The 14,336-nt window shown below is 40.1% G+C and overlaps 1 protein-coding gene across 2 annotated transcripts in view; it reads right to left on the bottom strand.

Annotated features, from left to right (window-relative positions):
- Nup88 (nucleoporin 88) overlaps positions 1-14,336 on the bottom strand; it is a 35,195-nt gene that overhangs the window by 7,716 nt on the left and 13,143 nt on the right. Inside the window, exons 7-9 of one of the 2 annotated variants that reach the window (XM_003466299.4) lie at positions 13,573-13,759; positions 12,792-12,939; positions 4,343-4,441 (exon numbers count right to left, since the gene is read on the bottom strand). In XM_003466299.4, the coding sequence (XP_003466347.2) occupies positions 4,343-4,441; positions 12,792-12,939; positions 13,573-13,759 (434 nt within the window). The remainder of the gene's footprint in view (positions 1-4,342; positions 4,442-12,791; positions 12,940-13,572; positions 13,760-14,336) is intronic. The other variant, XM_063242164.1, reaches the window with a different exon arrangement.

Raw genomic sequence — 14,336 nt, 5'->3', positions numbered from 1 at the left:
TGCAGACTGGTTTTCTAAGCACTGCACCACTTTATATTCTCACACACAGTACACAAGGGTCTTCACTCTTCCGCGTGCTCGTCAGCACTCGTTACTGTCCATCTTATTTTACATGTTAGCCACCTCTGTGAGTATCAAATTTAATTGCTGTTGGCATGGTGGTGCACACCTGTAATCCTGGCACTCTGGAGGCTGAGGCAGGAGAATTGCTGTGAGGTTAATGCCAGCCCGAACGAACTACATAGCAAAACCTTGGCTCAAAAAGATTTTTAAAAATCCAATTGTGGTTTTATGGTATCTCATTTCCAAAATGACTAATGATGTTCAAAATTATGTGCTACTTGAATATTATCAAAGTAACAATGTCTATGGAAACCCTCTGTCCATTTTGAAATTGAGCTACTTATCTTTTCACATTAAATTCTAAGAATTCTTTATGTTTCAAATATAATTCCATTATCAAATACATGATCTGCAAGTAGTGTCTCGCTTTCTGTGGTCTGTTCTCATATGTGACAGTGTTCTTGAATGATATTAATTCTGATGCTCTGTAAGGCTACCCTTTTTCTCTCATCTGCTGTATTTCTGATGCCTTAAGAAATCCCTGCCTATGAGCCAGGAATTTAGCACCTGCCTGGAAAGTGTGAGGTCCTGAGTTTGACTCCTGGTACCAAAAAAAAAAAAGAAAGAAAGAAAGCACTGCCCAATTCAAGGTCACAGAGATTTATACTGATTTTCTTCTAAGAACTTTATGTTCTTCTGTCTGATCTTTGATCCATTTGGCATTCATTTTTGGGAATGGTATGAGGTAATGGCCTAAATCCATTCTTTTGCATTATAGACATCCATTTGTGCCAGTATCATTTGTTGAAAAGACTATTCTCTCCTCACTGAATTATTTCACCACCTCTGAGGAAACCAAATGGCTGTACATAGAAGGGTGTATTCGTAGACTCTCAGCTCTATTCCACTGACCTACAACATACGTGTACTCTTATGCCAGTATCACACTGTGGCAAATTTTTGTCCGGAACTTGTATTACAAAGTTGAATATAATTGGCATAAGACATCCTACTTTTGTCCTTTAAGGGGAAAGTATATGAAGGAGAACAAGTGAGAACAACTGGAAACTGAGTTGAAATAATTACCAAGCAAAACGTTGATATTGTGGTCTCGTTTTTTCCTGCTGGTTATAGTAAAATACAAATTAAAATGAAATTGATGGAAAAACTGTTCAATAAAAAGGAATAAAATATCGATTTGGGAAATTCTTAGCCTAACTGGAAAGGCGAAAGTTTATAAAAATAGAGGATTTGCTGCCAAAAACGTATATTGCAGGAAAACAAAACAAAACATCCATGATTGGGCTGTACTACTTTCTGCTGATAGCTCAGTGGCCAGGAGGTCAGAAAGCGTATCCAGTCACACACACAGGACTGTGCTGCGAGTGTGGCTTAGATGCTCTGCTCTCCCAGCAGACGTTAAGAAGGAGAGAGGCGGGTGTTAAGCAGACAAGGCTCCGTGGATGAGCCTGTTGCCTATTACAGTAATGATGTGCACGGGAACTCCAAAACTCTCGAAAAATTGTTAATAGCAGAAATGGCTGGTTAACATCAAAAGGGTCAAAACAGGTTGAGAGAAGGCTGTTCTACTTCTAAATTTTTACAAGAAATAGGCTGAAAAATATGTAACTACAAATAAATGCTACCTTGAAATGAAGGATGCTCAAAGTTGGAGTTGTTAAACCCTAAGGATTACCCCCAAACTTGGACTGGATTTGGATTTGGAAAATGTTTAGAGCTGTGATTCTTTCTTTGGTGGTGCCGGGGCTTTAACTTGGGCCTTGTGCATGCAGGGTAAGATCTCTCCCACTGAGCCACATCCCCCGATAGAGCTGTGATTCTTTTTTCCTTCTGTTCTTTTCTCCTTTCATACAGGGATGTCTACAACTATCTCACCACTGCATTCTGGAAGTATCTTGTTTTTATATTTCTTAGGTTTACAAACAGAGAAAATGCTGCCTCACAGTCACATTCATACTTAGTTAGATGATGAAATTTGGGATATCTGAGGTTAGAGCATTAGATGAGATGCTGAGCTTGGTTAATGCTATTATAGTTTGAGATTTTGAGAATATTGAGATGATGTGAATGTATCTTGCATTTGGGTCTGACCTAAACATTTGAGTATCAGAGGGGTAGCATACAGGAGACAGAATAATGCATTTTCCAAAGATGTCCACATCACAACCCTCAGAAACTGAAAAATTAGCCTACATGACAAAGAAGAATTAAGATTGAAAACTTGAATTAAAGTTGCTCAGAAGATGACTTTAAGATAGGGATACTATCTGAGTAGTCTTGATAAGCTTCTCTCAAAAACTATCATCACAAATTTCTTTAAAAATGAAAAATAAGGCAGGCATGGGGCCCATACCTGTAATCCCCGTTACTCAAGAAGCTGAGCCAGAATAGTGAATTTGAGGTCAGCCTGGGCAGTATAGAGAGAGCCCCATCTTCAAAAACAAACAAACGAACAAAAAGGGAAGCAAGAAAGGTTACAACAGTGAGCTGGGCACGGGAGTGCATGCCTGTAATCCCAGCCCTCGGGAGGCTGAGGCAGGGGCTGAGAGTTCAAGGGTGCACAGCGAGTTTGAGGCCAGCCTGGACTAAATGGTGAGACCCTGTCTCAAAAAAAAGGTTAGTGATACAACTTAATTTGTCCCACTGTTGCTAACTCTTAAAATGAAAAAACTACAAACCAAAGAAATATGGTAGAAGCTGGAAAAGGAGAATAGATTTTCCTTTGGTCTCCAGGAAAGAAGGAAAACTGTTCTGCCAACTTGAGCTCAGTGAGACCCATCTAAGGCTTGTACTTAACAGTAAGAACAAGTAAGTGGTATTTTAAGTCACTAAATTTGTAGCAAGTAGCAACAGCAGAAAGCACTCAGTTTTTCACCAGTAAGCATCTGTGGGTTTTCACAGATGTTCTTTATTAGTGTGAAAAGTTTTTCTTTTTTAAGGACAGGGTCTTGGTATGTAGGTAAGTCAGGCTGGCCTTGAATTCACTATGTAATTCAGGCTGGCCTTAAATCTACAGTGGTCCTCCTAATGCTGTGATTATAGGCATGCACCACCAAACCTGGTTCAAGTTCCTTTTTATTACTAGAATGCTGAATGTTTAGTTTTTTGCAGTACTCGAGATTGAACCTAGGACCTTCACTCTGCGCTCTATATACCCTTAGCCCTTTCCTTATTTTTCATTTTGACAGTCTCAATAAATTGCTCATGCATGTCAACTGTTTTCAACAAGAAAGGCTGTTGGATTTCCTTAAATGTTTTATCTATGTCTATTGAGATGATCATATGGTTTTTGACCTTATATGTAAAACACATAAATTGACTTTTCTTTTTTTTTTTTTTTGTCTTTTTCCTTTTTATCGGTACCAGGGCTTGAACTCACAACTGCCTGCTTGCAAGGCAGGCGCTTATGCCGCTGAGCTAAATCCCCAGCCCCATAAATTGACTTTTCAAGTGAAACTAACTTTGCATTCCTGAGATAAATGACATTTGATAATGGCATTCAATCCTTTTATACGCTGATGGACTTGGTTAGGATTCTGAAAATGTCTTGTATTTCTATTGCTAAGAGACGCCTGTCTATCGTTTTCTTTCCTTGAACGTCTCCGTGTGGTCTCGGTGCAGGCTCTCACCTCAGAGGCGCAGCTGGTAGCGACTGACCCCTTGTCTAGCGGTCATTCTTCAAATGTGAAACCGCCTGTCACAGGCTTCTCCTTTTGGGTGACTTTGATTTTTAGGGCAGGGCCTCACTTTGTAGTCCAGATTAGCTTTGAACTCACTCTAGCCCAGGCTGTCCTCACACGCACAGCGACCCTCCCATCTCAGCGTGTCAAGCGCTGGGCTTGCAGGTGCACGCTACCATGCCTGGTCTCTAAAAATCTTGAATAACTTTTAGTAGTTTATTTCTTAAAATTTGCCCGTTTCATCTAACTAGCATTAAAACTTCTGTAGGTGTTGCAACAGTATCCACGTTTTGTTCCTGATTTTTTTGGGTAGGGGTACCAAGGATCGAACTCAACCTCACACTTACCTACAGGCTTGAGCTGCTGAGCTAAATCCCTGTCCTGTTCCTGATTTTTAGAACTGATTTTTCTTTGTTCTAGTTTTTGGTCAGCTTAGCCAAGGGTTTGTCAATTTTGCTAATCTTTATAGAGAACCAACTTTTGGTTTCACTAACTTTCTCTTACTATTTCTCTTTTCCAAACTACTTTTTGATAGCTTTTGAAACCCAATGGAAAGTACAGGAAGTAGGTAAGCTCACCTGATCCAAGAAATTTGTGAAGTTTATGAATCCAGGTTAACCCAACACTGTGTACACCAGCTTCATGAGTACAGTGATATCTTGAAGGACACTTGGGATCTGCAAGTGGAATCATTAATAACATGAAAGGTAGCCTTTGGAGTATGAAAAGAACTTCTCTCAGTCCTCTACAAATACATCTGCTGATGAATGTGATGAAAGGCCTATAAGGACGTTTAATTATATGATACTGGATCTATGATTCTGGTATTTTATAATTTTAATTAAACTTTCAATTATATTTTAAATATTTAAAAAAGCATAGTCCAAGTATGTTATTTTCTAAACAATAAAACAGTTTCGGGGGCTGGGGATTTAGCTCAGCAGCATAAGCGCCTGCCTTGCAAGCAGGCAGTCGTGAGTTCGATCCCTGGTACCGATAGAAAGGAAAAAGACAAAAAAAAAAAAAAAAAGAAACATAACAATAAAACAGTTTCTGGAAAAATAAACACTTGCTGTCAAGTAACTCATTTATGCCTTTTGCATTTATTTAAAGCTCTTCCATGCAGCATGGTCACTCTGCAGAAAACCTGCACTTACCTGGCTCTCCTTACGTGACACTGGGGAAGTAAGCGTTCTCCTGCCACCAGGGACTGAGTGACTTCAGCACAACCCTCAGTGACCAGTCCTCCCCTGATGTAGTACGGCAGGTGCGTGCGAAACACAGGGCTTCACCTGCCTCCCTTTACTCTTCCGCCCTGGCCTTGTCTTTTTCCCCTGAGACACTGTCCTGGCCCGCAGTCCAGGCTGCCCGTGACTCCCGGCAGTCCTGCCGGCTTCAGCCTCACCAGTGCTGGGTGAGCACCAGCTCACTCGCCTTACCACCTGCATAATGTTGGCCTACAGACGGCTCTAATTTTATCTTTAGTTCTAGATTCTCTTTTAGTTGATAATCACTTATATTTGAACTAACGGATGCGAGTAATTTTAGTTACCTTGGCTTTGAAACAAAAATTTCTATGCTTTGAGTACTAGTAGTAGTAAGTATACTCTTATTGGACTAAATATGAGCTCCGAATACCTATTAGTTACAAATATCTTTGTGGCTAATATGTTTAAAATGTTAACAATGTATTACAGTAAAAGACACATTGCCACTGATCCTCAAAATACACCTCCTCCCACAGAACACCTTTAGCCTGTTCTTCCCACTTTCTGAAGCAGGTGTGGACCTCCTTTTCTGTGTCTTTTTGAGGTGAAATAAATGCAGTGGATCCTGCTGCCAAGTGGAATCCAATGAAAAGGCAGACTTATAAAAATATTATGGTGTTCAAAAAAAAAAAAAAAAAAAAAAAAAAAAAGCTCTTCCGGGAGAACATGGCGGACAGATAACAGCAACTACCGGAGGCTCTCTGAAAGACTCGGCTCAGAAGCCAGGAATGGTGCGGACTAAGGAGACATAAGTCGGTGGAGATATGCTCTGCTGACTCAGGAACGAACTGGGCTGAGAGAAGCCAACTTGGAATGCAGTCCTGGTGCTAAAACAGGAACAGAAAAGACTTGGTGTGGAGGCTGGAACCGCGCCATTGTAAGCCGCGATTTGGGTTTCCCGCCGCGCGGCAGCTGGCTGCCTCTACAGCGGCTCAGCAAGGAGAGAGACGCGTGGAAGCTCTGAGAACGGCAATCTGCGAACGGCAGGGAGGTGTGCACTGACTTGTGGTGAGGTGAGTGAGAGAAACTGACACTCTACCACAGTTTGACTCCAGCAGAGGACTTTCTGGGCCCGGGCAGTCCTGCGGGAGCAGGGCGCGGTGGCGACTCCAGCCACACATCCCCCTCTCGGGCGGGATTGGTGAAAAGTGCCTGGCCTGCGTGACGCTGCCGGCGGACCTGGTAGGCTGTCCCAACCCAGATCCCAGAGCCTGACGGTGGCCCGGAGGGGTGACGCGTAGGCTGCCTGGTCCGTAACTCCCTGGTGCGCAGCGGTGAGCGGGAACACCTAACTGGCGCAATTCGATCAGGCTGTGGCTGACTGGGAGAGAAGCTGGGCCTCTTATATAAGCTTGCATATATAAGGAACAGAGAAGAAGAGGCAGCATGGGAAGAGGCAGCAACAAGAAAGGCTCCTCGGCCCCCAATTCTGAGAAACAGGCAATAGCAGACACCACACCAATACACATAAGGCACCATATAGAGATCCTCATAGACCAATTCAGGAATGAAGTTATCAATGACCTGAAGCTAGAAGTATGCAGAATAGTTAGAGAAATGCTAAGTACCACCCAAGAAAAAACAGGTGGTGGAATGGAAGAACAGAAAAAAAGGGGAGAATTGTTTGATGGAGAAAACAGAGAAAGCATAGAATACGTGAAGCAGGTTCAAAGGGACTACCAAGATACTAAGAAGTCTATAGAAGACTGGCATAACAGCTTGAAAGAAACTAAGGACAGACTATCTGAACTGGAGGGCAGACTTGTAATATGGGAGAATGAAATGCAAAACTTCTTAAAAATAACAAAGAAACAAACAGCAATAATACAAAGACAAGAAGATGATAAGAGGATCCATAACTTAAGGATTAAGAACATAAAAGAAGAAGTAGGGACACAAACAAGTGAACTACAAAAGCTACTCACAGAAATAATCCAGGAGAATTTTCCTAATTTAGCAAAAGGTAAAGATACTCAGATGTATGAGGCATACAGGACCCCAGCTACCTACAACCCAAACAGAGCAACACCCAGGCATATAATAATCAAAATTCCAGAAATTCAATACAAGAACAGAATATTAAAAGCTGTAAGAGACAAGAAACAGACCACCTACAAGGGAACACCCATCAGAATTACAGCAGATTTCTCTGCACAAACCATCAAATCACGAAGAGCGTGGGGGGAAATAATTCAAGCATTGAAAGATAATAATCTCCAGCCAAGATTGAGATATCCTGCACAACTGTCCCTGGAAATTGATGGAAAAACAAGGTGCTTCCAGGATAAAGAGGAACTGGGGGAATTTGCAACCACCAATTCAACTCTACAGAGAGTATTGCAGGATATTCTAAAAAAAAGAAAAATACAAAGAATCCAGAAATAATGGCAGAGAGGCCACAACGAATGGAGCAGAGAACAAAATGAAGAAGACAAACTGACAGCTACGGACAGAAAAAGAGCTTAACAGAAATGAGGCAGAGAAGATTGGATGATAGGAACAGCTATTTTGGAGAAAATGACATCTTAATAGGTAATACAGATTTAGTATCATCTTGTTTTGAAGTCTCATCTAGCTTTTGTCCTTCTGTCTCCAATGGTCTAAATAGGCTGTATCTTATTGGATTTTATTATGTACGATAGTATAAGCAAAAACCTTTTAAAGACAAGGAGATTATACAGAAACCATTGTTCATTTTGTTAGTCGATTCTAAATACTCTGTAATGCTGTCATTCTCTTGAATGGTTTTACATTGTTTTGATATACTTAATGCTACAGTATACGAAGTTGTACTCAAGGATTTCAAAGAAAGAAACAATATGGTAACTACTTTTAGGTTAGGATTATCTGGTGGTGAAACACTATTCTGCTTAAATGGTTATGTTTTGATCTGCGCTGTTTCGTTGTTATGCCCTCTTTTATCTCAATCTCCACTCCATTATTTACTTTTTTATCTTTATCCTTTTAATTAAAGGAGAAAAAATAGCAGGATATATTATAGTAACCTACTTTGACTTTTCATTACCTCGATTTAAAGCCCTGTATTACTCTCACCATCTGGTTTTTAACTGATGTTCCCCTATTCTGTTTTGCTGGATAGTATCAGGTTCGAAAGTTTAGGCATCAGCTGTGAAGATAATGAGATTCATTATGACGCCCATTCTTGTTGACTTTTGTCTACTTTTGAAGACCTACAATGTCTCCAATGTTTTGGTTTTGTCGGTTTTGTTCTTTACTGTTTTGTTCAATTGTATTATAACTAATGATATAGGCAATTCTATTAGAGATAGCGGGAGGCATTATGGTAACCATTGTTGATCACCTTGTATTATGTTTCTACATTATCTATTATGTCCACCCTTTTGACTTGACCGATTCTGTTCTGTTATGTCACATTTGGTTTTACTCTCTTCCAAAAAAGCAGTAAGAACCGTGGGAGCAATGAAACCCAAAATGTGTAATAGTCATGGTACAAAAGAGAAGAAAAGAAAGTGCTCCAAACTATATAACTGCATGTATATTTAAGTGTATAAGATAGAAAATGATATCACAGAGTTTTATTGGATCAATGAACAGAACTGTTTGCAGTATCATTGATGGAATGTCCACTTTACAAGCTCTAATTTTGTGACTTGAACAATTATTTCTAAGATGACAATATGTAATCCATTAACTAGTGATTTCCTACTGTTCATTTTTTTTCTGTAAATCTGTATAACTCGTACCCTTTCCCTGCTTTTTTTTTTCTTTTCTCCTTAAATAAAATTTAAAAAAAAAAAAAAAAAAAAAAAAGCCAGGGATTTAGCTCAGCAGCATAAGCACCTGCTTTGCAAGTGCGTGGCCGTGAGTTTGCTCCCCAGGACCCCCCAAACATTATAGTGTGCCCTCATCTGCCTTATCCACCAGGTCTGACACCATTCAACCTCTGGCTCTTCCCTAAACTCAAAATGATCAGGAAAGGTAAATGTTGTCAACCAATTCGGGATATTAAGACAAACATTAACAATGCAACTAAATAAAGATACTTTGAGAGAGGGCTCCCGGAATGGCTTCAGAAATGGCAAGAATGATACAGTAAGTGTGTCTGAAACAAGGAGATTATTTTAAGGGGCATTAGCGGCAATATATATCTTTTGTGTGTGTATGTGTGTCTTTTTGAGAAAGCGTGTCACCATGCAGTTTCAGGCTGGCTTTGGGCTCACTTTGTAGCCAGGGCTGGTCTTGAACTCACAACAATACTCCTGTCTCAGCCTGCTGAGTGCTGGAATTATAGGCGTGCACTACCACACCCAGCTAATACATCTTTTACTATAATAAATTTCTTTAAAAAGATATAAGCATTCATTGTATTTTTATCACATTTTGTATATAGTAAATGACAGAATCCATAAGCACCGAAATTTTTCTTTTAACAGCCTCAGTATACGTATGTGTGTTACTGAGGATCATACCAAGGGATACACTCTACCACTGAATTACATCACAAGCACAAGATAGGATGTTGCTAAGTTTCCCAGACTAAGCTCAGACTTAGGGTCCCACCTCAGTGGGAATTACAAGGTGTACACTACCATGCCAGTCTATGTGAATATTTTTCTTCAGCGCTTCTGGACTTGAACCTAAACTTCAGGAATGCCAGGCAAATGCTCTATCAGTGTTAATTTTATACTAAATTAATGCTGTAAATTGATATTATATTATAGTATTTTTACCTTTTTAATATACTGGGTTTCCTTTTTTTTTGGTACTTGGGATCAAACTCACGATCATGCACTTGCAAGGCAGGTGCTTATGCCACTGCGCTAAATTCCTGGCTCAATATACTGGGTTTCTGCATAGTACTTGGTAATAGCATTTGCTAAAAAGCTTTAAAAAACTATGGCCAATGGGAATCATTCCTCTGCTAACCAATGAAATCGTGAAAATTATACTTTCATTTGCCCAAATTTAAGACTTAAGGTTCAAATGATCTTACTAGATTATACCATTGTTTAAGACAGCTTTTCAAAATTTATTTGCTTAAATTGACAAGGAAAACTTAATATTGGGAAGTAACAAGTAAATTCTGAAAAAGAGCCAATAGTTAGTTAAAGGAGGAATTTCCTAGGTACTACCCTCATTATTGATGGGCATTTTCTTTTGTTTTAAGTCTGTGTGTATTTCAGTGATTGTGATATTCTTAAGCATAATATGAATAAGATATGAATAAGTCAAGAATTAGCTTCATACACAAAAATGTTACTTTCATTAGAAGAACATCGCTCAAGTTTACACTTAAGATTTCCAAAGAAATCTGTATCTTAGGGGCTAGGGATTTAGCTCAGTGGCATAGCGCCTGCCTTGTAAGTGCACATTCTTGAGTTCGATCTCTGGTACTGGTTAAAAAACAAAAAGAAATATATATCTTTTGCATCACTTTTCCTCACTAGACCTCAGTGCCTTCTCCCATGTGTAAAGTTTAGACTTATTTTTAGACTCTATCTTTTGAAACACTGAGCTCTCCTTGCTGATATATTATGTAAGGAATATTGCATCCATAAACGTTTTGGCTATACTTCAGTACAGAATTGAAGCATTGTTACCAAACCTAGGCAAACTAGCTATTGAGAGCTGCAGGCCCACTGTAAGTCAGTCTGCTGCAAGACTAGAATCTACGGCTGGCTGTTGTAATGCACACCTGTAATTCCAGTACTCAGAGGCAGCAGGTTCACTGCAAATTTGAGGCAAGTTCAGGCTACATAGTAAGTTCAAGACCAATCAACTACATAGACACCTTGTCAAAAAACCCAAAAAGAAAAAAGAAATTAAGATTGGAATCCTTGTCACTACGCTAGACAAAAGAAACTACCGGGCCAGGGATTTAGCTCAGCAGCACAAGTGCCTGCCTGGCAAGCATGAGGTTGTGAGTTCGACCCCTGGTCCAAAAAAAAAAAAAGAAGAAAATACCAATAAGTGTATTCATTTATTCTACAGAACAAGTAATATGTTTTGTTCCTCATTCTTACAAGGAAAAAGACAAGATCCTAGAGGAAAAACCAAAAAACACTGGAAGGGCCTATAGATGTCGGCATTTTAGTTTTAGAAGGGGCCGTACAGATTCTCTATTATGGACCCTTGTTCAGATGAGAAAACTGAAGACCAGAGAGGGTAATTAAATGCCCAAGACTGGAAAGCCCTCTAATGTAAAGCCAGAACTCAAACCTGGTACATTTCAGACTCTGAGCCACAAACTCCTTCTTCCCCTTACTCACTGTATCTGAGTAACGTTCTTTGATTTTCTCAGCAGTCTGTCCAAGCTCCCCTTAGATGAATGCTGGTAAGACCCTAAATGGATCTGATACAAATCCAGGCAAGTTAAAAACAAAGAAAACCCAGCACTTGGGACGCTGAGGTAGGAGGAATGCTGCAAGTTTGAGACCAGCCTGGACTATGAAGTGAGCTCAAGGCCAGCCTGAATTGCACCCAGTCTCAAAAAAGGCAAAAAATACAAACAAACAAAGAAAAAAGAGGTTAGGGTGTAGTTCAGTAAAAATGTGCTTGCTTAGCATGTAGAAGGCCATGGATTTGATCCCCAGCTCCATGGAGGATGGCGGTAAAGTAACATTCAAATTAAATTTGGGTATAACAAGGTAATGTATTAAGATAATGAAGAAACTTTAAACAAATAGCTTAACATGAACATAATCACATCACTTTACAACAAAGAAACATTGTGAGAAATTCATTATTAGGTCAATGTTGTACAAACATTATAGTGTCTTTAGGCAACTTATGATGTCCATGGTATAACTAACCAATGGATTTTACAGTTGCCACTGTACATTTGGTCTGTTGGTTTTTAAAATGCTGCTATGTGGTTTGCAGTATCATTGTTGGAATGTCCACTCTACAAGCTTTAATTTTGTGACTTGAACAATTATTTCTAAGATGGCAATATGTAATCCATTAACTAGTGATTTCCTACTGCGCATTTTTTTCTTCTGTAAATCTGTATAACTTGTACCCCTTCACTGTTTTTTTTTTTTTCTTTTCTCCTTAAATAAAAATTAAAAAAAAAAATCTCAAAAAAAATGCTGCTATGTGGCACACAGCTATGGTATCATTTGATTTTTTTTTTTTCGGTCTTTTTGAGACAGGGACTCATGCAGTTCACGTTGGCCTTGAGCTCACTTTGTAGCCTAGACTGGTCTCAAACTCGCAATGATCCTCCTGCCTCAGCCTCCCAAGTGCTGGGATTACAGGTGTGAGCCACGATGCCAGGCTCACCATTTGATATGTAAAGGTAATTTAAAGCTGGCAAACATTCAAATACTTGAATCATGAGATCTACGTTTTTTTTTTAAGACAGGGTCTTGCTTTTAGTTTAGCCTGGTCTTGAACTCGCTATGTAGCCCATGCTGGCCTCAAACTCTTGGTGATCCTCCTGTCCCAGCCTCCAGTGTGCTAGGGTTCCGGGCATAAGCCATCATGCCTGGCATGAAATCTACTTTTGATACACCATGAAGAAGACAGTATTGTACATCTAGGTGGATCCAAACTGAAGATTTATTCTAAACCCAAGATTTATTCTAAATCTTGAGAAATTTGCTCAATCTGCATAAGACAGGTAACTATCCTGTGTAATGACTAAAAGGCCAAAAGAACACATTTAACATTTGTTTTTTTAAAAGGCTGGAACCCCAGAACAGCTAAATTATATGGGATCAGTTTTAGTGTAACTGTAATGGGACAAAAGAACTACACTGAGTGAGCATCTTACCTCTGTGAAGCTTGATTGGACAAGAAAAATCACAGTCAAAGGGGTCATCTTCTCCAGATGCCAGTTTCAAGGCAAGCTCCAGCTCGACACATTCGAACACATACAGAGAAGGAATGAGTTCAGCCCTGGAATCCCAGGATTTTTCCGGCTATAAAAAGGAGTATAATTTTGAACTTGCACATTCATTTAAAGGGCTATATAATTAAAAACAGAAGTAAGAAGCTGGGTCGAATAATGCTTTTAAATTCTTCTCAGTTCTACCCTCTATCCTTACAGTGTACTGTTATTTTTTTCTTTCCTTTTTTTTGGTCTTTTTGAGACACGGTCTCACTATGCAGTTTGGGCTCACCTTGAGCTCACTTTGTAGCCCAGGCTAGTCTCGAACTTGCAACGATCCTCCTGCCTCAGCCTCCATAGTGCAGGGATTTCAGGCATAAGCAGCCACCACACCTTGCTACTGTCAGTTTTTATAAGAGGAAAAATGTTTCTCTTCTTTTAGGAAAAAGTTCATAAGTCTGGAGAAAAACCAAAGGTCCTCAATATCTGTTACCATGGACTATAATACAGAGGTCAGAAAGAAGTACGCAGGCTGGTAGACCGAGTAAGTCTGGCAATCTCCCTTAACTTCTTTCCATTTAGGTTTTTAAGTGTTTAACACAGTATTTAAAACACTAGAAATGCCAGGTGTAAGATAAGATGCGTTGTGTGAACATTGCCATTAGGCCACAGATCGTCCTTGGTATTGAAGGCACACCACACCCCGGCACTAGCCTGCACTCACTGTGTGCTCATCTTCTTCTTCCCCCTCCAGCACCACACAGTGATACAGCATTCCTGACTCGGTAGTGATCACCAAGATGTTGGGCACACAGGGCAGGCAGAGGATGGCACAAGCATCGTAACCATAGTTATCTTCAGCCGCAGGATGCATGGGCAGTGGACCCAACAGCTTTCCAATAGTCCCCGGGCTAGAGGGAGAATGAAAACGAACTCATAAAATACCACGCCTGCCTTCTAAACATTCTCTGCCTGGCTTTCTCCAGGCACCACCCCCTCGTTACACTACAGCTCATTCCCAGTCCTTACTGACTTTCCCACCCACTCTGCAACACTGATAGATTTCGGTCAGAGATCATTTTGCTCTTGAGGGAACACTGGCAACATCAGAAGACATTCTGGGTTGTCACAACTGGAGGAAAGTGGGTGTGTGGCACTTTCTAGGTAGGCGCCAGAGATGCTGCTAAATATTACCTCAGAACCAAGAATTATTCAGACCGGAATGTAAATAGTTGGAGGTTGACAACCCGTGCCCTCAGTTGCATTGAACCTAGTCTGGCAAGGACAAACATGATTTTAGTTAACAAATCTGGAAGATTTAACTTGCCCTCTTACATTGTCACTGGTGAACAATGACTGCTGCTTGACACTTGTAACATTTCTAATAGTTTTTTCTCGTAGCTTTTCCTTCCTACTTCTCTGAACAAACCAATCTAATGTCTTCTGTAGTTTCTCTCAATTATTGGTGTGTTCAGGGTTCTGTTGTTA

This window comes from Cavia porcellus, unplaced genomic scaffold (assembly GCF_034190915.1).
Source record: "Cavia porcellus strain 051 isolate PalLab524CR breed Dunkin Hartley unplaced genomic scaffold, mCavPor4.1 scaffold_32, whole genome shotgun sequence".
NCBI lineage: Eukaryota > Metazoa > Chordata > Mammalia > Rodentia > Caviidae > Cavia > Cavia porcellus.
Note: the sequence above shows the minus strand (reverse complement) of the source record. Positions and strands in the feature narration are given on the sequence as shown.